The sequence below is a fragment of the Microtus oregoni genome, unplaced genomic scaffold, assembly GCF_018167655.1.
Source record: "Microtus oregoni isolate MIOR12 unplaced genomic scaffold, Mior012 000019F_ref0000042, whole genome shotgun sequence".
NCBI lineage: Eukaryota > Metazoa > Chordata > Mammalia > Rodentia > Cricetidae > Microtus > Microtus oregoni.
The window spans coordinates 25269388-25293731 of record NW_024543078.1 but is presented as its reverse complement, the minus strand read 5'-3'; the positions used below and the strand labels follow the sequence as shown (position 1 = coordinate 25293731).

General features: G+C 42.9%; 1 protein-coding gene across 4 annotated transcripts in view; it reads right to left on the bottom strand.

The window, feature by feature from the left end:
* Positions 1-24344, bottom strand: part of Plek (pleckstrin) — an 83108-nt gene that overhangs the window by 22675 nt on the left and 36089 nt on the right. For all 4 annotated transcript variants that reach the window (XM_041669692.1, XM_041669690.1, XM_041669694.1 and 1 more), the window contains 5 exons: positions 22253-22510; positions 6806-6961; positions 6302-6483; positions 4081-4172; positions 519-703 (listed from right to left, as the gene is read on the bottom strand). In XM_041669692.1, the coding sequence (XP_041525626.1) occupies positions 519-703; positions 4081-4172; positions 6302-6483; positions 6806-6961; positions 22253-22294 (657 nt within the window). In that variant the 5' untranslated portion in view covers positions 22295-22510. The remainder of the gene's footprint in view (positions 1-518; positions 704-4080; positions 4173-6301; positions 6484-6805; positions 6962-22252; positions 22511-24344) is intronic.

The window sequence follows — 24344 nt, the reverse complement described above, 5'->3', positions numbered from 1 at the left end:
GAGACAACTACTCAAGTAAACAATCGCTTCCTTCCTGCCGGTCACTTGGAGAAAGCAGCATTGAGGGAGCAGCTGCTAGGTCTAGAAAGTGCCGGTGTAATAGAAGCTTTACAGACCTGTGCTTCCGTAGCTTGTAGTATTTGTCTTTAAAATATTTGTGTGTGTGTGTGTGTGTGTGTGTGTGTATTAATGTGAGTTTGACTATGTGTGAACAAGTGTCTGCTTTCGAGTGGGTATGGAGGTCAAAGGACAATTTGCAAGAGTTAGAGTTGGTTCTCCCTTCTACCATGTAAGTTCTGGGGATTGAACTCAGGACAAGCACCTGCATCCAGTGAGCATCCCAGCAGCTTGTTATTAACTTTTTGACTCTGGGTTGGCTTCTTCTGTAACCTTCTCACCCATCAGTTCTGCTTAGGACCAAACATTCTGCTTGCATAGGTGGCGCTAAGCTGATATTCATAGAAAATCTACCCTGATCCTATGTCAGGAAAACCAAACAGGCAGTTTTTCATGCTTACAAAGTAGTAGAAAGCATCCGGGTTGTCCAGGAAGGGGTTCTCAGCTATTCCGTCCGCTGCATCCTTAGACAAATCCCCAGCAGGCTGCAGGTACCCTTCACTGAGCAGTGATGCGGAAATCATGAGGCCTTCCTGGCGATTTCTGACCAACTTGTTGGAAACTAGCCAGTCAATGACCTCGCTACCTGGATGAGGACATCAGAGGGGAAGTTAACTCTTTCCCAAGCCACCAGCCACTGACTGCCAAGCACACATTGGCTCCGGTGCTCACAGGTGTCCCGCTTGTCTCAACTTCTCTGCTACTCCAAGAAGGAAAAAGAAAATTAATGAGACAGATACTGGGAAACAAAAGGAATCATGTAAAAGTTAAAAGTACACACACACACATGTACACACACACATACACACAAACACACATGTCCTACTTTTAAAAAAACACATTTTAAAAAATCATTTTTACTAAGTTACATATTTATTGAGCTTGTACAAAACAGCAGATGGGCAGTGGGCAGGTTCCCTAGTGAAAACACAAGCATTAAAGTTAGAGAATTCTGCTGTAAGTCAGTACTGTGGTACACTGAATGACTGGACCATTTTCAGAGGCAGGAAAATTTTCAAAACCATCTTACCCTGTAATGGCAAGATTTGACAGTCCAATGGGGTTGAAGACTAGATAGTTGTAGTTACTGTGCTCTCATGACTTGGCCAAGTTATTTATTATACTAGTTAGAATAGGATAATTATTGATTATATTTGTTCTTATTGTATATAATTTTGAATTAGGGTTAGAACTCTCTTATTTAAAGAAAAGGGGAGGTGCTGTAGGAAGTCTTACAGCCAGTGGTTATGCGCCCATTGGGACATGGCCTCTTATACTATATAATCTGATGGAGAACATACATCTGCTCTCTTTCCAGTTGCTGGATTCAGTTTCTGTTGTCCATTAAAACAGAGGATTCTGATTTGTGAGTTTACCCCTAAATAAATAACATCTATTTCTCAAAAAAAAAATTAATGACTGGATCCAAACAGAAAAGAATCTATAGAGAAAGTAACTGGGCCAAGAACTAAAATATGAGGTTTGAAAGCATAGGAGATAGGATCTGAGGGTCTGGCATAGGCAAGGATGCAGCAATGTGGACAAACGCGAGCACACTGCAGCCCCTGAGAGCAGAGATGGAGCTGGTGAGAAGAGGTCAAGAGGAAGCAGGAGTAGAAGGAAGATATGGGGCAAGGAAAGATTGGTGACACTTTAAGAAATCCATCAAACTGGCGTGGTGGTGCAAGCTTTAATCCTAGCACTCGGGAGGCAGAGATACACAGAACTCTGTGAGTTTGAGGCCAGCCTGGTCTACAAAATGAGTTCTAGGATAGCCAGGGCTGCTACACAGAGAAACCAGGAAGAGAGAGAGAGAGAGAGAGAGAGAGGAAGAAGAAGGAGGAGGAAGAGGAAGAGGAAGGGAGGGAGGGAGGGAGGGAGGGAGGGAGGGAGGGAGGGATCTGCCAACAAAGGGACATTTCAAATTTTTAATTATCAAATAACATAATAAAATATGTGTCCTAAATTAAAATTTGATTACACTACTTGTGTTTGTTGCCATACATTTTAAAGAATCTAGCATAGACCTTGAGCAGTCATTTTATTTAACTTTTACCTCAAGAGAAAATTACAGGGAATGGAATGAAGAGAACCTATCAGTTGGGTTACTAGCAAGCTACAAGTGAAACTTTGTATTTATAAAGGGCTTTCTTTTCAAGTTCAGCTGTGACAACCAACTTAGTAGGGTCTAGTCCTGGGACACTGGCGCATTGGGTACGGGACTCCTGAAAGAGTCATGTGTCCCTTTCAGAGACCGAGCCCTCCTGAGTTTCACACCTGAAGTTTTTTCCTCCACCTTTCTCGCTCTGTGAAGACAAGCATTTCCGCCTTCAGCGCTCACAGCTCTACAGGAGACAGCAGGAACGAACCCCACTGGGGTTTCAGTAACCTGCGGCTTCAGTTGCATGTCCAGTTGCTGGACCTTCATTTTGTATGTTCTCACACTTGAGTCTGTGCTGAAGTCTGAAAGACCTCCAGCGGGTGATAGCCGTGTGATAGTCAAGGTACACCATTGCATGTGGTCATTGACCGCTTCCTAGTTTCTGCTTCTCAGCTGACACCACCTGACTCTCATGAAGACTGCACTCGTGAAGGGTTCTAGACTCCATATGATGGTGCACAGGAAGGACTTGAGTCTTTGTGAATGCTTTGGGACTCGGGGATGCATTCAAGAGAAGATGAGTCTGGGCTTGATCTGGTGGCTGAAGCGCCCTAGGAACCCTTTTTTATTCCTTTGGCCTGAGGCTGTCTCAAAGGAACCCCAACCCCATATCCTTAGGGTCCTGCTTTGCGTTTATTGTTTCCCTTGTATCTTGATGAAGAAGCTTGGTCCTGACTTGATGCTAAAGGCTACTACCCACATTCTCAGAAGCACGCTCCTGTGGAATACTACCCCCTCGGTGAGAATCACTTCCTTTCCTCCTCCCCTTCCTAACTCTAACCTTAGCCATTTTGATGGATCGTCTGTAGACCCAACACCTTCTCAGATGCTTGCACTGCTATAATTCCTCCGAGTTGTATCCCTATGGCATCTCTTGCAAACATGTTGGATGTCTGGCACACTTACTCGCAAACCAACATCACATTTTGCTGCCTATCATGAGCCATCGCTCTTCTAGGTGCTCGCCTCAATTTCCCAGATGCATATTCTGCACATTCCCACCCCTAACTCATCATCAGAAGCCGTCCCCACCAAACCCCTCTACTTTGAGGTCGAACCGAGGCACCCCCTCCTAACCACCTCAGCAGCTCTCTCGGTTCTTTCTCTTTCCCCAAACTTACGGTGCTGTTGCACAGATATCTCCTCTTTCATCATGCTAACTATTTGAAAGCTCACCGCTCAGAGTGCCTGGTGCGTGTCAGGGACTATCCCACTATATAACAGAAGCCTGGGAGAGAGGTGCACTGAGATTTCCCACCGGGTAGACAGTAAAGCGCAGGGGCAGTTATTGGCTTTATGCCTCGTAAACTGCTGATCGAGAGCTGGATCCCAGCCAGTGTGTTTCTTGCGAGTTAGCTTTCCCCACTATAGCACACTGCCTAACCTGGTGACACCTACGACCTTGCTGTGCACCGTGTTTGACACTCCCAACAGTATTACTTCAGTTTTATACTACATATTTTAATTCTCACGTAATACTTAATTTTAGTGTGGATTGTAGCTTATTGAGCTGTTCCTAGCCCTTATACTTTTGCAACATAATGCCAAATATTAAAGAAAAGAGATGCTTGATTGATAATGCTGTGGCTTCTGACGTCGTATCCTGAACAAAAACAAAGGCTTCTTCTACCCTGGTTTCTGTCTCCACACTGGCAGAATTCGGATCTCTTGTTCATCAGCTGGCTTGCATCCTGCCATCCTGAGCATCTACTGTGCACCACACCCCAGCGCACACAGATAGCTACGGGAGAACACTCCACTCCTTCCTTGGTTGCCCACTTTGGGAGCGCGCGTCATTTTACCTGTGAAGCAGTGATTAAAAACCTTCTTGTCCTTCTCCAGATTCTGTTCCTTTATTCCTTTGTCTGTGTCTTTCATAGACAGATACAAAGCCCTGCACGGAGACAAAAGCAGAGGTGAGCAAGGAGTATTTGGACGGGTGAAACGTCTCAGGGAGACCTCCAGCATTAAGCAGTTCACAGATGCACTTAATTCCTCTTCAGTTCAATACTCTCTTTCTTGATTTAATCCTGCTCTTAAGATGGAGAGTTACCCCGCTATGTGCCAAAGGGTAAGAGTTCCCACGGTCAATTTTGCAAGAACAAAGATCTTTAAAGCCCCTGCAATAGTTTGAATCTGGCATGTCCTACAGATACCACTGTTTTAAAGTCTTATGACCCAGCTTGGTGCTGTTCAGAGGCGGTTGAAGCTTCAAGAAATGTGGCCAGGGAGTGTGAGGCACTTTTAGTAAAGCACTTGCCAAAGAAACCTGAAGATCTGAGTTCAGATCCCCAGCACCAAGAGGAAAAGCAGGACACGGTAGCTTCCAATCCCAGCACTGTTGGGGTGGAGACAGGAGGATCTTTACAGCAGGCTGGTCAGCTAATCTAACCAGGTCAGTGAGCTCCAAGTTCAGTGAGGGACCTTATCTCAGAGAGTAAGGTGGAGGGCAATTGAAAAAGATATCCGAAATCAGCCTCCAGCACCTGCACACATATGCACATGGATTCACATACAGGTGCGCACAAATGCACACACACACACACACACACACACACACACACACTGGTCAGTGAGTGGTAGAGTTTTTCAAGTCATTGTAGATGTGCCCTTGAAGTAGTTTTGGGAATACGAATTCCTTCTTTCATATCATAATTGCATAGTAACAGACACGCTATGTTATACATATATATGCCTTGACGGGTTGCCACCAACCACCACTGTGGGACTAAAAGAAATCGGTCAAACCAAGCACTTTGAGCCACAATGAATCCCCCTTTTCTAAATCAATTCTTCTAGATATTTGTTAAAGCAGTGCAAAGATTACACAGTCTCCCAATTTTTACAAGGTTTTCAGGAGGCCATTTGTTATACAGCACGGCCTTCAAGAAAGAGATTTGTTTTCGAAGCTTCCCTTTTGGTCTGAAATTGTAAGGTAAAATAGTGAGCTCTTACTTTTTGTCCCTGGAATAATAAACTAAAAATAGCCTCATCAGAATAGTTCTAAGTCTCTGTGTGTCTTTGTAGTTCATCATCATTCCCACTCAGTTCTGACCATGCTGCTCAGGAATGTGGTCACATGATGTCTGAAGCTAGCAGCTACGACTAGACCGGATGTCTCCTCTTGGGGTCTGGTCTAGTGAGAGACTTTCTAGTTCTCATGAAGCTTAACATGATTCTATTCTTGGGGCATGCCAACTCTTACATTAGTTGTACAGAAAGCATGTTTCTCATCCCGTCCCAGAGACTGCTTTCAACCTCACTCTTTGTGAACTGACATATTAAGCAGCCAGCATGGTATTCTTTCTAACAAATCTCTTGCTTAAAACAGAAAGCAAATCTACCAAGAATGACAGCCAGAGAAAGAAACACTTATGATTAGAACAGATGTAAAGAGCTCTAGAAAGAATCCCATTACCAGCCCCTATCAATGCCTGGGGCAACCTGCTGTTCCCCGGTCACCTTTATGCAAATGACACCTGCACTTCCCAGTAATCAGTAGCCACCTCAGAGGCCTCTCATCAAGTCTGCAGACCAATGGCTTCCATCCAGGAGGAGTGTTCACCCTGGCTGGCCCCTTCCTGACTGGGAGGGAAAACATGAGTCTAAACTTGAAAGTCTGTCTGCTTGGACACATGGCCCCTGTTCTTCCCTTTCTACCTATACATCCTGAAATGTTCTTTCCATACTAACCTCAGAAGGCAACTTCATAGATAAAACAACCACTCTGTTGTCCTCTCTCTCTTCTCTTCATCCTCTCTCTCCTCTTCCTCTTATTCCTTCTCTCCCCTCTTTCTTCCCTCTCTCTATCCCCCCGTTCTTTCTCTCGCATTTTTGTCCTCTCTCTTTCTCACCTCTATCTCTCTTCTCCCCTCCCCATACACCACACACCTTTCCCCTCAGCTCCTAGGCGTTAGAGGGGCCGTCATCAAAGATGGCCAAAGGAAGCTTTGAAACGGGATTTCTCAGATCAAAGAGGAAAGGAAACTCAAAGGGTGGCAAATGGCAAACTCGGAAAATTACCCCAAGTCAATGGTTTCTGGCAGACGAATGGACCTCCTTGTGGATTTTCTTGCGAACTTCTGGCCTCCTTCAATGCATTTGATGGCTTTCTTTATATCCCGAACCCAAGCATCTCTCTCCTCCAGGTAGGCTGCCTGGAAGAAGTGGTCCTGCTGCTTGGTTGTTGTGATCTTAAACACAAACTGAAAATCAAAATAGATCCCATTAGAAACAACCCCTTCCGAGGCCCCTTAAGACACAAAGCAGTTGATACAAACAACGTGTCTGTCAAAGAGAGAGTCCAGCACTGTGCTAAGATGTGGATGTCGACAAGAGGAGACAGTTGTTCAGAAGGCACTGCTAAAATGCATGTAGGCTTCCAAGTCAGCATGTGACACAGGGAGGCCCATAAGCTGAGCCTCAAGGATGGAGCAGGGAGGAGAGAGCCAGGAGGCAGAATCTGGAAAGGCCATTCAAGGTCAGCAGGTGACACAAGTGTCATCGTGGCTGGGGATTTGCACTCACCATCCTTTTGCCGAAGTCCTGACAGGGGCTAGTGAGAGTGCTTCCTTTCAGAGGGATCATTCCCTTGGGGCTGTTATCGCTTTTCTTCTTATAAAACTCAATTCCATCTTCTAAGAGCACAACCCACATGGGCTTCCAGGAGCTAAAGACACTTCCCTGTAATGACGAGAAAGAGCTGAGAAGCTGGGTAGACACGATGATTTGTACCTGTATTTTCCACTTAACAGAACAGATCCCTACCTTCTTGGAGTTCACTTTAAACATGTTTTGTGATGATCTCTGTCGACTCAACATAAATCTTCTCAAAGTGATGACTTCTTGGGACACCATTGTGTTTGCTACCTCTTGCTGCTTACTTGAGCTGGTCGTATTCTCTACGTGCCCTTTTCAAGTTTGGCCTCTCTTTGACCTTCCTTCCCTTCTCCATCCTCAAGGCCTCATGGGAAAGACTTTCCAAACCACACTTTGTGGCCTTGATTTGAAGGTCACCTCCCACTTTTCTCACTGACTATCCTTTGCATCCTAAAACTTTGTTGTATGCTTCCTTTCAGAGCCAGTCTGAGTTATCTTTCTGCTACTGTGAAAAAAATTAAAAAATAAATAATAATAATAATAATAAAAAAACACTGCCCAGAGCAACCTGCTCATGAAAGGGTTTCTTTCCACTCACGATTTACAATCCATCATGGAGAAAAGTCAAGACAGGGGCTCAAGGCAGAAGCCTAGAGACAGGAATTGAATCAGAGACCACGGAGGAATGCCGCCTGTTGGCTGGCTGTCCCGGGCATGTTCTGCTACCTTTCCTATGTTCTCCCGTTCTAGACTGAGTTCTTCTGTATGAATGACCCAGAGGCCAGTCTGGTGTAAGCAGCTGCTCAGCTGGGAGCAACTCTCCTCGGACCTGTCTAGGTTTGTGTCAAGTTAAAATCTAACCAGTGCCTTTATTAAAGTTAAAATGCCGGGGCTGGCGAGATGGCTCAGCGGTTAAGAGCATTGCCTGCTCTTCCAAAGGTCCTGAGTTCAATTCCCAGCAACCACATGGTGGCTCACAACCATCTGTAATGAGATCTGGTACCCTCTTCTGGCCTGCAGGCATATATGCAGGCAGAATATTGTATACTAAATAAATAAATATTAAAAAAACAAAGTTAAAATGCCACAGTGTGGTTATCTTTCCGTGCCAGAAATCGGCATTAGTGGGTCCTTTCTTTCGTTCATGTTACTGAGCACATAGCTCACATTCATTAAAATAATGACAAGGAAGACTGTTTTCTAAGTTACCAAATGCTGGCATCTAATACTCTTTACTGAGAAACATGGTTGGTCCTTCTCACCTTGTCACCTAGAGCCTTTACCTTCCTCTGTTCTTTACCAAAAAAACCACACTCTTACGCTACAGCTATTTGTAGGAACTGTTAGCAAGTTTTTCTGTTTTATTTTTAAATTCGTGTGTGAGTGCGCATGTGCGTGTGTGTGCATATAAAGTGTCATAGCATATGTGTGGTGGTCAGAGGACAATTTGTGGGGAGTAGTTAGCTCAAAAACAAAAATAAAAACCTTTTTAACAAAAATATTTATGACTGCTTTTCTTCCCCTCTCCACAAGACAGGCAGATAAATTCTTAACAATAAGATTTGTGAGGTGGTTCAGCCGATGAAGGCTCTTGCTACCCAGCCTGAGGACCACAATTCAAGCATGTGGTAGAAGGAAGAAATTAGCCAATACTGACTGCCTGGTTGGGCTTAAGGCACACTCTGTAGGAGTGAAGGGGTGGCTGGTACTGGAAATCTGATCAAGAACCCACCATTGGGAAACCATAGGCTCCACGACTGAGCCTACTAATGTTGTTCTGCCAAATATCAAACTGCCTCTAGGTGTGTATCCCTTCGTGTAGATCAGTGAGTCTCTCAGACCTGAGCAGAGGACGTTTTGTGCAGTGGACAGTAGTTAATAAGGAAGACAGAGCAAAGAACACATGTCAGTGGGTGTTCAGCCACAAATGGAACATCTGTATCACACCCTCCCCCAAGGCTCGGGGACCACAATAGAAAATAAGGTAGAAAGATGACAAGAACCTGAGGTCAGAGAGGACCAGAGGCAAACACTGTCCTCTGAAAGTTACAGGGACCCTAAATTCAGGAACTCAACAATGGTGGTTGCAGGCAGAAGAACTTCAAGCGATCAAGCCAGTCGCCATTCTAACCTACAGAGGGAAGAGTTCACAAGCCTCCGCCTCTGACTGGGGAGCTAGAGACACTCTGTGACTTCTCTGCAAGGGACAGTCAGCTTTCATTAAAGGTGTGGGCCCTGGTGAGTGAGCCACACTCTGGTGGATGGTTCCACACCTGGGAAGAAATGGGTAGCACAGATTAGAGTTAATGGGTAACAGAAAAGAAAGAAAGAAAGAAAGAAAGAAAGAAAGAAAGAAAGAAAGAGAGAGAGAGAGGGAGGGAGGGAGGGAGGGAGGGAGGGAGGAAGGAAGGAAGAAAGACAGAAAGCTCTAAAGAACAGGCAAGGATGTAGATCTGGTAGGCGTTAAGGGGAGGAGTAGGGAGGAATATAATGAATACATACTGTTTGAAATGGCCAAAGGGTTAGTAAAATTATGTTTTCAAATTCACCATTGTGCTAGATCAAGGAAGCCCTTTCTGGCCTCTGTGCTCAGCAGTTTAGAAAAAGTGGGTAACTTCTCGGTCTCTCCCCTTTGACTCACAGTAGCACGCTGTTGTAACTACCACAAATAGAATTGTCAACCATTTCCCAGTAGATCCTGCTGTGCATCTTGAAACACAACGGCCCCCATAAAAGGGTCCAGTTGTCAACAGGGAAACTACATATGCAAAGAAGATAAATGTGGATAGGACTGTCATTTTGCTTGTTTGGACGCTTCCTTTATTCTAGTCCTAAAATAAGTTTTTTTCTGCTGAAACGCACAATCATTTTTCGCCCCAGAAGTCAGACAGGCCAGGCTAACGATGATTAGCCTTTTCCAAAAATAAAAACTATTTGGCAATACATGAAATAATTTTAATTAAATTCTTTCCTGGTTTACAACTTCAATTATTTTAATTTACAATCCATATACCTTTAAAACTATTAAGTAAAAGAAGTCCAATGTTTTAAAAGGATAACAGCATTAAATGGGTCTATCATTCAAGAAGACATCCAAAATCCTACAGAAAAAAAAATGATCAGCGTCATTCTTCATCAGGGGAACAGAGATTCAGACCACAGTGAGATGGTGGTGTGTGTTCAGTAGAAAACCCACCATTAGAAAGGGTGAGGAGAGTCTCACTGGGCATGGAGGTGGAAAAGATGGAATTCACACATGGTGCCCATAGACAAATATCTGGCAGTTTGTGAGAAAGCCAATGCGGGGCCATTAGGACACAGAGGAGGCAGATCCTTTGTATGAAAGAGCTTATTGCTACTCCAAGCCATACTGCTACTCCGAGTGGAATGGTGATTTACGGTGAGACTTAGGGTCACTTCTCTGTCCTTTATGCAACTCCTGCAAGCCACCGTTTGTCACTCAGACAGCCTAATAGAGCACCTACTATTGTTGATGCCTATATATTTCCCTTTCTGTCTTTAATCTTCTGTTTGCCCAAAGAATGAACCTGAGGTAGAAGTACTTGTATTTGCCCAGTTAACTGAAATGAATACTAGAACCCTGGTCTCTTAACTCCTTGTTAATGCTCTTTCTCTTCCCTTCAGATGCGATCTTCATTTGGGTTCTTGAGAGACGTTAAGTAATTCCAGAATCCGGATCAATTTCTCACCTTAATGACAAATAGATAGGTAGGAAAGTAGGCAGATGGATGGATGGATAATAGATAGATAGATAGATAGATAGATAGATAGATAGATAGATGAGACAGACAGACAAACTGACAGGATGCTTCCAAAGTGATGTCTGGGACCACCATTGCACCAGACTTTTTTTATTTTTTCAGGTTTTGGAAAACATATATTTTGAGAATAGAACCCAAATCTAATATGGAATTCAGTTGTGTTCCATATACAACTTATATACACAGCTAAGCAGTAATTTTATATAATATTTTAGTCACTTTGTACATAAGACAAAGTCCTTCACAATAGGTAGGTTTTAGGTTATGAATCATATTTGGAGTTCCCAGTGAGCAATCGGTCATCCTCATAGCACCTGATATAATGTATCTTAGTGCATACATAACACAAAAAAGTTATAAAGGTTGAGATGTGATTATATTTAAAATAAATTTTTGTTTATTTTTTAAACATTTATATAAACTGGAAATGAATTGAAAGTGCATGATATTGATAATACACCCTCATTGAGTTCAAGGTTAATGTCCTTAGTATGTACTGTTAAAACTCACTAGAGTTAGTAAAAGACATATGCACTCAAGTTTTTTAGATAGAGTCTAATAGGAGCAATTGATTTTCATAACAATTACCTAGAGCCCAATAAACAGCTTATACTTTAACAGCAACCCAAGGAAAAAGACTGAAATTAGGTAAGATAATCTATTCTAGTAAGACTTTTTTTTTAGGTTTTGTAAAATATATTGAAGAGTTGGGTTATGAAGCCAGAAGAGTTTTGAGTCACCACCCTCGCCGTAGGCTGTAGAGATAACACAGGCCCTAAGGTAAAGAGGGGTATCTTCTTAAATGTGCAGAGAGTATTTCTAAACCATATCTTGCTAAACAAACTAAAGACATAAATATAACATCTCTACGACAGTCTGTAGGTGACTGAAGGCCCTGAGCTGGTCTAGCTCACAACCAACACTTGCTAAAAATACCACTTAAGCACATTTATTTTTAAGCCTCTGGAAAATGGAGAAAATAATATCTACTACAACTTAGTGATTGCTTGGAGACTTAATAAAGTTACCCATATACGTGGCTGGACAAGCTATCTGGCATCTAGAAACCACTGCTTAAATTCTGCCAAGTCTGCTGCACAATTTACAAAAGCCAGGTCAAAGAACCAGCCTAGATGCCCATCATCAGCTGAATGAATAAAGACACATACACAGTTTTAGAAAAATGCAACCAAAAGTGAAACTGTGGCATCTGCAAGAAAGTGGATATAGCTGGACAGTATTGCGTCAAGTGAAGTAGGCTTGACATGAAAAGTATCATGTGGCGCCTAGATTTCAAGTTATATATGTGTGTGTATGTACATATGTGTCTATCTATATGTGTGTGCATTTCTCTGTCTCTGTAAATGTAGTGTGTTTCTATGTGTCTGTGTATGTCTATCTGTCTGTTTGTGCTTGTGGGTCTGTGTATGTGTGTGTGTGTATGTCTATATGTGTGTGAATTTCTCTCTGTGTCTCTGTGTAGATGTATGTGTGTATGTGTGTATGTACGTATCAGTGTATGTCTATCTGTCTGTGTGTGCCTGTGTGTCTGTATGTGTGTTTTGTTTATGTGGGTATATTTCTCTCTGTGTGTTTGTGCCCATGTGTGTATACGTCTGCATGTGTATTGTCTGTGTGTGCATGTGTGTGTGTGATGAAATTAGAGAACAGACCGTGAGAGGGAGGAAGAGCTTGCATGAGAGTTGGGAAATAAAGAGAGTATAAGGTAAGCAGAAGAGTGAGCAGCTGGCAAGGAAGGGAACCAGCAGGAGGGTGTGAGAGGGCATAGGGGAAGTGATGATGGAGGAAATGAGTAAGGGCAAAGTGGAATGACTCATGTGTAGGGATGCCACTCATATGCCATTACTCTGCTAGACTTCAAAAAAATCTATTTAGCCAGGAAGCGGTGGCTCATGCCTTTATTCCCAACACTCGGGAGACAGATGCAGGCAGATTTCTGTGAGTTCGAGACCAGCCTGGTCTATAAGAGCTAGTTCCAGGACAGGCTCCAAAGCTACAGAGAAACCCTGTCTCAAAAAACCAAAAGTTAAAATAAAAAATCTATTTGAAAATACCTGAGCATCAAGTGTTCATTAGTGTAGGGGTATGGAATACTAGGTGAATAAGCTTAAATCACCAAAACAATATCAACAGAAAGAAAAAAAAGGTTTCGGGGCTGGAAAGATGGAGCAGTGGTTAAGAGCACTTGTCACTCTTCCAGCCGTCTTTTGTTGTTGTTGTTGTTGTTGTTGTTGTTGTTGATGATGATGTTGTTGTTGTTGTTGTTCATTTTACATACCAACCACAGTGTCCCTTTCCTCCCCTCCTCTTGATTCCCCCACCCCCATCCCCATCCACTCCTCAGAGAGGGTAAGGCCTCCCATGGGGAGTCAACTAAGCCTGGCATATCAAGAGGCAGGACCAAGTTCCTCCCCACTGCATCAAGGCAGACCAAGGTATCCCACCAATGGGCTCCAAAAAGCCAGTTCATGTACCAGGGATAGATCCTGGTCCTACTGCCAGGGGTCCCACAAACACATCAAGCCACACAACTGTCACCCCATGCAGAAGGCCTAATTCAGTCCCATGTAGGTTCCTCAGCTGTCAGTCTGGTGTCCCTGAGCTCTTACAAGCTCAGGTCAGCTGACTCTGTGGGTTTCACCGTCATGATTTTGTCCCCGTCCTCCCTCTTTTTCATTGGCCTCCAGGAGCTCAGCCTAGAGCTAGACTGTGGATCTCTGCATCTGCTTCCATCAGTTACCGGATGACAGTTCTATGGTCACAATTCGGGTAGTCATCAATCTGATTACAGACGGCTGTTTCAGGTCCCCTCTCCGCTATTGCTGAGGGTCTTAGCTGAGGTCATCCTTGTGACCCTAGCACCAGACATCTCCCTAACCCCATAATGGTTCCCTCTGTCAAGATGTCTCTTTCATTGCTTTTCCTCTCCATCCCTCCCACAACTAGATCATCCTGTTCCCTAATGTTCTTACCCCCACCCCTCCCCTCTTCTTCTGACATTTCATCAGTCTAACCCAGATCTTTTCTAGCTCTCTTTCCTAGGGTGATTCATGCATGTCCCTCTTAGGGTCCCTCTTATTACCTAGCTTCTCTGGAACTGTGGACTGGAGTCTGGTTATTCTTTGATTATTTTATTAGATGTTGAAAAAGCCTTCAACAAAATTCAATAACCCGTCATGATAAAGGTCTTGGAGAGAGCAAGGATATAAGGAACATACCTAAACATATGTCGGCAACATACAGCAAGCCAACAACCAACATCAAACTGAATGGAGAGAAACTCAAACCGATTCCACTAAAATTAAAAACAAGACAAGGCTATCCATTCTCTACATATCTATTAAATATAGTACTTGAGGGTCTAGCTAGAGCAAAAAGACAACAAAAAGAGATCAAGGGGATACAAACTGGAAAGACGTCAAACTTTCACTATTTGCAGATGATATGATAATATACCCAAAAATTCTACCAGGGGACTCCTAAAGTTGATAAACACCTCTTTAGTAATGTGTCAGGATATAAGATTAACTCAAAAAAATAATTATCAGTACTCCTCCTATATATAAATGATAAAAGGGCCAAGAAAAAAAAGTCAGAGAAACAGTACCCTTTACAATAGCCACAAAAATATAAAATATCTTGGTTTAACTCTAGCCAAACAAGTGAAAGACCTGTATGACAAGAATTGTAAGTCTTTGAAGAAAGAAATGGAAGACAATATCAGAAAATGGAAAACTATTCCATGCTCTTGGATAGGTAGGATTAAGGTAATAAAAATGGCAGTCCTATCAAAAGCAATCTACAGATTCAATGCAATGCCATCAAAATCCCAACACAATTCACAGACCTCAAAAGAACAATATTCAACTTCATAGGGAAAACAGAAGTCTTTCTGAACACCACTGAGTGAATATGTTGTTGCTTCGAAAACACATAAAATGATGGGCCATCACAAAATTTGTCTCAAATCCTGGGAACATAACTTTAAATTTCATGTCCAATTTGCAGCGATTAACCATAGAAAGAACTTGATTTGAAAACTACATTAAAACAGATTGCATTAAGTATTTTAGGAAATAAAATTAAGTAGAAAAGAACAATAGGACAAAACATTAAAAAACCACTTTTAAAAAAGAAAACGAGCTCTGTCATTAAGTCCTAGGTCCTGTCATACCTTAGAAAGATGATTAAGTTCTTAAAATATCCTTTTCTAAATGTGCAGAGAATAATTCTAACTCACATTCTGCTAGGCAAACTTAACATGAAAATTTAAAGGGCCAATTTTAGGCTTAGTCAGGAATTAGTTCCTACAGTTACATTCATCAGCCAGTCCAGAAATGTCTCTCGGGGGCGGGGAGGGGGGACAGAGTGCTCAGAATGAAAATAAAGGTCATGGTGGAACCTGATGGTCATCCCATCTGAAGCAGGAAGCTGGTAATTTTGAGGGCAGACTAAACTTCCTAGTGACGTCCTGTCACTAAAATTGTGCTATTCCTTTAAAAGTAAGTAAACTGAGAGGTTGGAGAAGTGGTGATTACGTGTGGTCACCTGGAACTATCTTTTCTGACTTTGGTCCTACTTATGTTCCAAGTATCATATTTGTTTCTGCTCCAGACTTATTTCAGGAACCTTCACACCAACTCAAGCATACCGTCCCCTACATCAGTCAAAACTGAGATCTAAAAACAGAGAGGAATTGTAACTAATGTGGCAGGAAAGAATACAGAACACTTTGTACACAGATTCCCCCTCCCTAGGGCTCTCAGACAGTGGACATCCAACTATTAGAATTTCCTCAAACATTGGATACTGGGGGCATAGGAAAAGCTGGTGCTCCTGTGCCAGCTCAAAGACAAACTTGCCACCCTAGAAGAGATTTCGCACGGTTCTGACAATTTACCAGCTCATCTTCCAGGACTCCTGGAGCCCAGACAGTGATGAACGGTGATGGGCAGGGTCAGCTTTATTGTGTATACTTTCCTATTTCTACTGAAACCTCGTGTCACTGCCCGAAAACACACTGGCCTGTTTCTCTTCCCAGTGTGCCACATTGAATGTATCACTTGGTTCTGTTTTTCCTAATTAGAGACTAATTGTTTACATTCTATGCCTCTTGGGTGTCTTGGGGACCAATGTCTCATTCAGGGACCAGGACATCTAAAAATCAACTGGGACTGGTTCACAAAAGGAATCCCTGGTGGCACTATCTCTGCAGGAGAGTTGGTGGAGAAATTGAATAGTTGTAGACCAAGGGAAAACAGAAAAGTATTTTGCTCAAATATATTTAGTTTAATTTGGGGATTATTTATTGTTGTTGTTGGTAGTGGTTGCTTTGGGTTTTAGTTTTAGTTTTGCTCCTTGAGATAGCTCAGGCTAGCCTCAGACTCACTGTGTGGCTGAGGGTGACCTTGAACCTATCATTGTCCTTTCTCCATCCCCACCTACATTGCTCAGGCTAACCTGGAACCTGTGGCAATACTCCTGCCTCAGCCTCTTGAGTACTAGGATGAGATACTACACTCGGCTTCTAGATTACTTGGAAGTTACAATAAGTAGAAGTTTCAGAAAACATTTTTATTTGCACCGATCAAAGGAAAACATTAAATTTGTCAGCTCTCTGACAAGAAAAGTATTGAATATTAATTGATATATTGATAAAATATAAGGCACAAATCAGAAACTCAATTACATGTTTCAAATACCTTTCTACCCTGATGTCTACACATTTTTTTTTTCCGGTAGCACTGCTAGACCATAAGACTTCTAATACCAGGTTACCATGACAACCCCAGATCCTCTTCCGTAATGCAAGAGTATTAGTAACTGCTACTAACTTGTGTTACGTGATCATATAAGGACCGCCTTAGCTAAGCCTTCTTCCCCTTTTTTTGAATACTTTAAATGTTACTGCCGGACTGAACCCAGATTCTCTGGTCTCTTTTAACTCTATATGTTTAAGTCCATTTTAAAGTCTCTTGTAAATCTACTTTGACTGCATTTCTTCCATGAGGAAAGTTCAGTCCAGGAATGATGAGACATCTCATATGTTTTAGACATGACCTGCAAACTGAGAGTATAGAATTGAACACGATGGAGTCTCCATTCTCAGACACTTCAGAATGTGACAGAAGGGAGTGTGACCTCATGTTCAGTATGTCCAGCTGCACTGACAGAAGCCAGGACTGGTCGCTCGGTGCTGAGGGACACAGACTGTTGTGTTTAGAGCCCTCCCAGATACTTCCTGAAATGAAGACCTCTTCTGACTTCCCCTTTCCTTCAAACTTCTCGATTGACGTGTCCACGCAGAGCTCAAATTCAAAGAATTCTATCATGATCAAAACTACATAAGAACTGTGCATCATTTTACACAAGACGTGTGTGTCATTACATTACTCCCCCATACCTGTGGGGCATTTTGTTTTACGTGAGGTTATATTAAATCAGCCTCTCATTTCTGTTGCATTACAAATCATATCACCCACATTGCGACTTGTACAACTTCTAGGAGACTTGTTTTACATGTATATAAACTTTTTTGAAGCAAGGGGACAAGCCTATCCAGTGGTATATTCTTATATGAATAAATTCTATCAGACTGTACTTTCCCTGTACTGTAATTTAAACAAGCTGGACAGAAAGGCAGTGATCTTAATACCCTGATTTCCTGAGTTTTAGATTTGCGCTCATATTTCACCTTTGTCCTCTCCAGGTTCTGAAACCTTCAGCAAACTGTTCATTTTTTCTGAGCATCAGTGCCTAGTTCTCCTTACAAACATTAGAGGATATAATTCACTCAAATGAGGTTAGCACACTGTTAGCTTGTGGTCGGACCTCAGACATGGCCACAAGGTATACAGACAGATCAGAGACCAATTTTGTAAGCAATACAATATGAATAATTCTGGCCCGGGTTCCATCTATTTTTCAAATAAGGTCACTGCAGTTTGGACCCATCAGGATCACATGGAAACTGGTTGCAGTGGTTACACACAGCACTGGGCTATGCCGGTGCTGTACTGCGTGGTTCCTCATCAGCTGCGCCTAGTCTTATCTTGAGGACTCTAGGCAAGACCTTCTGCCTCTCTGTCCTCAGCATCCTCATCTGCGAGAATGGATAACTATATCCATTCCCTAGGGTTATCCTCGGAATGGTCCGTAAATGAATGCACAAAATGCTTAGAGCTGCCCCTAAGGTGGTGACACATGTTAACTACCGCCAGAAGGGAACACATGTTAACTACGGCCAGAAGGGAAGGCAAACTTTTAGGGACCTTTCATGCTGTTCAGAAGACAGCGTGGCTGCAGGAACAAATTCTGGGATGAAATTCCAGTCTGTTCTGTGCTCGCATTAGCCCAGACTTGCCCGCTTCTGGTTCAAGTGCTTAGCTACTTATTCTTTAACAATGTCAAACATATAATATACTTTGATCAACACCCCTTCCACCATCAGCCTCTCTTATCTCCCTGTCATTCCCACCAAACTTTTTCTTCCCAACACTAGCTCAACACTGGTCTCAACAATATCGACCTTGCCTTGAGCTCAACAATGTATACCTTACACCAGGCTCAACAATATACACCTTCTACCATAAGTCTCTGGAAGCCCACCCCCAGCACCCTGTCCTGATTTCTTGGCTGTCTATCAACCTCTCAAGACATTCAAATCTTAAGCCACTGCTTGAGTCTGTTCTTCAGTACCTAGAGAGTGCTGGGTTGTTCTCATGGAAACTAGCTTTTAGCCATGAGAGACATAGCATTAAGGAATTTTCTCTTGTTTTAAAGCTATGGTCATAAGATTCATAGGTAATCAAGAATAATCAAACCATTTATTTCTCAAAAAATGAATCCCCTAATCAGAAAGAAAGAGAGCTGAATTGCTAAACACAGTGTTATTTGCAATACACCTGTGCCTTTCAAAGCGCTCTGGGGTCATGAGATGGGGGCTTTGCTGTTAGGTGAGCCTGGGTTCGAACCCCACGTTATCCTCTTCCAGCTGTTTGACCATGAGCAAGTCACCTGCTTTTTGTGGGCTTTTAGGACTGAAGAAAGATCAGCTTGGTCTAACTGTATCTACAGGGCCACAGATGCTCCTTAAAATAACCACAAGTGACAAACTCAGAGGCAAGGAGGGCAATTTAGAATGGAAGGGTTGAAAAATGACAGTCGCATTCTCTTCTCCCCTTCTTAACCATACTCTCTATTTAAGGATCTCGGCCAGGAAGCAAAAGAGGAAACACGCATTGTGAAATGTGGCCAGTTATCTCTAACAGAGCAAAAACATGCACTCATGAGATGGCTCAGGAGGAAATGCGCTTGATGCCAAGCCTGGTGACTCGGGTCTAATCTCAGGAACCACATGGTGGAGGAGAAAACCCACCCGGGCAAGCTGTCCACCGAGCTCAATACACACACCGTGGCATATGCTGCACACACAGAGAGAGAGAGAGAGAGAGAGAGAGAGAGAGAGAGAGAGAGAGAGAATGAGAAAGAGAGGGACGAAAAGAAAGAAAGAAAGAGGGGGAGCAAAGAAGGGGTACATTACAGTTTATACCATTGACCGTCAACTCCAAGACTTGACAAAATTCCTACATGGGAATTTTCCAATGCTGTATTTTTTCGAACCAAACTATTCTAACTTGAAAATAGTTATTTCATAAGGCATAGGAGAAAGCCATGTTTAATTCCTACCCTGGAATCTTTAAGTGAATAGAAGAGAGAAGCAGAGAGGAGGAAATCACTTCCATCGTTATTATTTGGCAAGCTTTCATCTGAGCAGCCATACCCATGACTCCTAAAGTCCTCACAGAAGGAGGTTCTCATGGTTCCTTCCTCAGGATTGTTTTCGAGCCATCACACATCTCACAAGTTGTAGAGAATTGTATTTGCTGGGGTCCATCTTCAATTATGAGGTACATACTATGGGCTGGGCTCCTTGATATGTAGATAGATAGATAGATAGATAGATAGATAGATAGATAGATAGATAGAAGATGGTACAGTACATAGGTCAATACATGCATACATACATATACATATATAGATGATCAATAGATTTTAACCCACATATTCTATAACTGAAAGAAACATAAAATATAAAGAAGTTAGAAATTTTGATGCCTAATTAGGAAATCTAGTTTTAGATTGACATCTACAACTGACAGACTATTTCTGAAACAAATAGTTCTATAAAATGCCAAATTAGAGGGCCAGGGGTATAGCTCAGTGGTAAAGGACTTTTGTCTAACCAGACGTGAGGCCCTGGGTTTGAAGTTCAACACTGAAAGAAATTTCAAACAAAAGTAAAGTGCCAACTTTTTAGAAAAATCTTTGTATATTACAAAGAAGTGTCTAAGTGTCCCTGAGGCAATGCAAAACAGCATGGAAAGATGCACATTAGACTGAATATAATGCAAGCTTAAGTGTAATATTTGTGTCTATTTCCACAAGAATTATGGGAGACATACTTGTGGAAATATCAGTGTGAGGATTCACTATACTCTTTTCTAGTCTCTCCTAGATTCACACTTAGCGGTAAAAATCTGGAAGAATTACTGTGACTGATTCGAAACTATTGAATCCAGGTGTGTCACAGTCCTAAACCTACCACCCCCACTTTCTAGGGAAATGGCCTCACGTATTGCAGACTGAATCATCGATATTTTTGTGGTATAGTGACTATAAAGTCTAAGCACGCACACTTTATAACGTCAGTTTTGTCATTTCGTATTAAAACAAGGCCTGGCCAGCTAAGTGACTCAGCGGGTAAAGGTGCCTACCAGCAAGTAGAGCGGCCTGAGTCAGACTCCCAGAACCCACACGGGGCGGGGAGGGAGCAGAACTGACTCCTGCAAGTCGTCCTCTGACCTTTGTACACACACCACGAAAGATGTGAACCCACGCAGACACACAGACACCAAGAAACAAACACACAAAGTGAGATGCTACTCAGTGTAATCAGGGAAGAGGTCAGTCAACTACAGTTCCTTTCGGTTCTCAGAGAGGGACGGCATGAGTGCCAGTTACCAATAACCTACACCCGGTTTTATTTACATATTCTTTTTAGAAAGGGTGTTTCAAAGTTCAGCTAGCCTAAGAGAAGACACTGAAGGCCCATGTATTCTCCAGCCCCAACTCGTAACTCTAGCCATCGTAACAGATACACTGTGAACACTAATGGAGATTATCTTTGCTTCAGGAAAACCCTAGGGTGCTAAATAGAGAACTTACTGCCCAAAGTAAGAGAGGGGATTTCTCCTGACTCTGTCACACCCACATGCCTGGGCATCTTAATCTCCTCACTGTTCCTTTCTAACCCAAAGTAAAAGTGCAACCAGATCACAATGTGTACCCTTCAGTGTCCTTAGACGAAAGAGAAATAAATGCAACTCTAAGGTAAAGTTACATTTATTTAATGTAATTAAATAAATTTAATTAATCAATAATTTAATTTAATTAGTGAATAACTACAGCTGGATGCAGTTGTGGGTGTGGTTGTTCATTCCTGGAATCCCAACATCTGGAAGGCCAAGTCAGGATTCTTGCACCAGTCCAAAGTCAGCCTTACAAACACATTAAGAGTGTAGAGTAAGACCCAATCTCAAAAACTGATTAACCAGCCAACTGATAAATGTAATTGACTTTAAAGGAAAATAAGAGTCACAGTGCCTGCTTATTTGGCGAGAAAATTACTCATGAATTTAGTCAGAAGCAACATTTCTGAGCGGCTGAACCCACTTGGCGTCATGTGAGTGTGTCTATATGCTCAGTGTACTGCCCACAGGATGCCTGCAGCCCCTACGTGTGAATGCACCGTGCAAGAAACTTTCACAACTCAAAGCACACACAGCAGAGGAAGAAAGACAAGGAGCATTAACAAGATTCAATTTCCCACCACACGAAACAATCTTCAGTATTCGCACGCCTCCATTTGTGTTCTTTAAGGCGATTTACATCTATCACGTTGGCGATCTATTCTACAAATTCACTCAGGTTGTAAGAAATTGCAGCCCACACCCACCATCACCACATCCAACCACACTCACACCCTTGAAACGGAAACACAAGGTCTTTCGTGCAGTAAGTCCGAGAAGGCCCAGGAACTTAGCTATGTTCTTCAGTCAGTTTATCGCACCTACCCCCACCCAACCCACCCCTAACCCTTCCACCACCCTGCAGTGTAAATAAGAACTAAGCAGTCGGTCCTCTGGCTAACTTCTCTTACAGAAGAATTTGAGGCTTTTTTTTTTTTTAAACCAAAAGGCAAAGTGTTTCAAATCATGAAAAAGTTTGCCGTCTGGATTTTTACGTTCCACACCTGCCGTCTGGAATTCTCAGGCTTGGAGGGGCAAATGTTCTGAAGTCTGAGCTAAGTTAATTTACTTTTAAGACTGTATATATCTCGTGGGACGTGTGGAGACTGCCCCACTCCAACACACCGGCTGTATGTCATTCCAACTCAATCAATCCAACATGGAACGTCCCCACAAGGGACCGGCAAAGTACGAAGTGAGCGCCAATCCTAGGCAAGCCCCTCTCTAGGTCCATCCACCCCTGTAAGTACTTCGCTACTTACCTTCTTCACCAGGTAGCCCTCCCTGATCCGCTTGGGTTCCATGACTGACAGACAGACGTGCCGGACCCACAGATGCTTTCACGGAGGAGCTCCGTCTCCTCTGAGAGCCGTAGTGCTTGTGGGCTGTCCTTTTTCAGGGAGGTCTCTTTCGAAATTTCTCTTCTGCTGATGACTACGTGATGACATCCTTTTCCCCTCAGTGGGGCGACAAGTCAGAAAAAGGAACTCGACCGCTGAACAGCCCATGCTTTCCTAATGCTGGAAATTAAGTAGTACAACTGATTCAAATATTTACCAGATGTAAATTTGTATTATCATATGTAAAATTCTTCTCCTAAAAATAAAAAAAAAGTGCTAAGCGATGAACAAGAAAACTTTAATGGTTGACACTGCCCTGCTTAGGAATGATTCTTGAGGTTTTAAAAGCCCTTAATAAAAATCCCAGGGAGCTGTCTCCATCCCTACATTTCCATGTGCACCAGCCCATCCAGGTGAGTACTCAACCGCCTACCCTGTCCCCACACTCTTAAGAGGCCCAGGTGTAAAGAAAAATGAAAGCATGAAACTTGCAGGTAAATGGATGGAAATGAAAAATGTTATACTAAAGTAGCCCAGTCCCAGAAAGACAGGTGCCACATGGCCTCTCTTGGTTTTGAATCCTAGCTCCAGATCTTTAGATGTGAAAATGTGACCTGAAGTAACCATAGAAGCCAGGAAAGCAGAATGGGATCATGGCAGGAAGGGGGATGACACACTCTAGAGATGGGCTTAATAGGATACAGCTGTTGTGTGCAGGAAAAGGGGGCGGGGGAGGGGCTTTAACTGAGGAGAGAAGAGGAAGGGTAATACAGAGGGAGAGGGAGGAAGGAAGGACAAATAACACACTGAGGATCTTTGGAAAGTCTTATGGAAAGCATTGTTTCATATGTTTATTTAAAAGTAGATATATGGAGTGTGTGTGTGTGTGTGTGTCTGTGTATTGGAAATGGAGTTGTGCCACAAGAGTCACAGACTATCCAACAGAAACCCCAGTGTCTACTAGGCATGCATGGGAAACTTCCCTTCAAATTGCTGGTCAGAGTGGTCAAGGAAACTCTCAAAACAATAGATAGAAGCATGGTGGCCCACACCTTTAATGCCAGCACTCGGGAGGCAGAGGCAGATGATCTCTGTGAGTCTGAGGCCAGTTTGGTCCACGTAATGAGTTCCAGGACAGCCAGAGCTACATAGAGAGACCACTGTCTCAAGTGGGGAAAGAAAAAAATATAAAGACTAATTGCCATTGCCCTAGGTTGGCTCCAAGATCTTGAAGGTAGAATCCTATTGATGAAGACAGCACACACTTCAGACACATGACATGGAAGACTGGAGATGGAACTGATCTGGGAGGCTCCACCATGAGGACTAGTTCTCATAGCATCAGAAGCTGCTATGCGATCTGCCAGGGAGAAAAGCTAATCAACAATCCCATCCAGTTATAAAGTCTATGAACCACAGCAATGACCTGCCCAGCAAGATATTCCCCAAGGTAGAGCAGTGGCACTTAGATTTTGGGGATAACCAACAATTGTCTAGTTGGATTTAAGGTTCACTTTAAGAGGAGGAACTCAGGCTTGGTACTGTAAACTTAGCCAACTACCCCTGGCTGGAGAGATCTTAGATTCAGAAGAACCTACTGTTGCCTTTTTTCTAAGTCAAGATAGCATAGTTTCTAAAGGTACACTTGATATTTACACCTACAGGTAAGTGTAGCTCTTGACCCTCATCAAATATGCTTCCCTTTTGCAGCAGAGTGAGATCATTCCAGAAAGTCACAACTGGTCAATTGCAGAGAACGACCAACTATGGGGTTCCTGGCCCCAGCTGATACATCTACAACTCAACCCCTACACCGAAAGCTCGGGGGACATTGTGGAAGAGGACTAGAAAGATTATAACAACCAAAAGACTAGGATGCCTACTGCTAGATAGTATCTTCTAGACAGGACAGGGAAGCTGCAACCATAAAATCTCAACCGTATGGTTGATTAAATATGACCTGTATAATGAATGACACCACTTGATAGACCAACATGGAGGGGGAAACCTCACG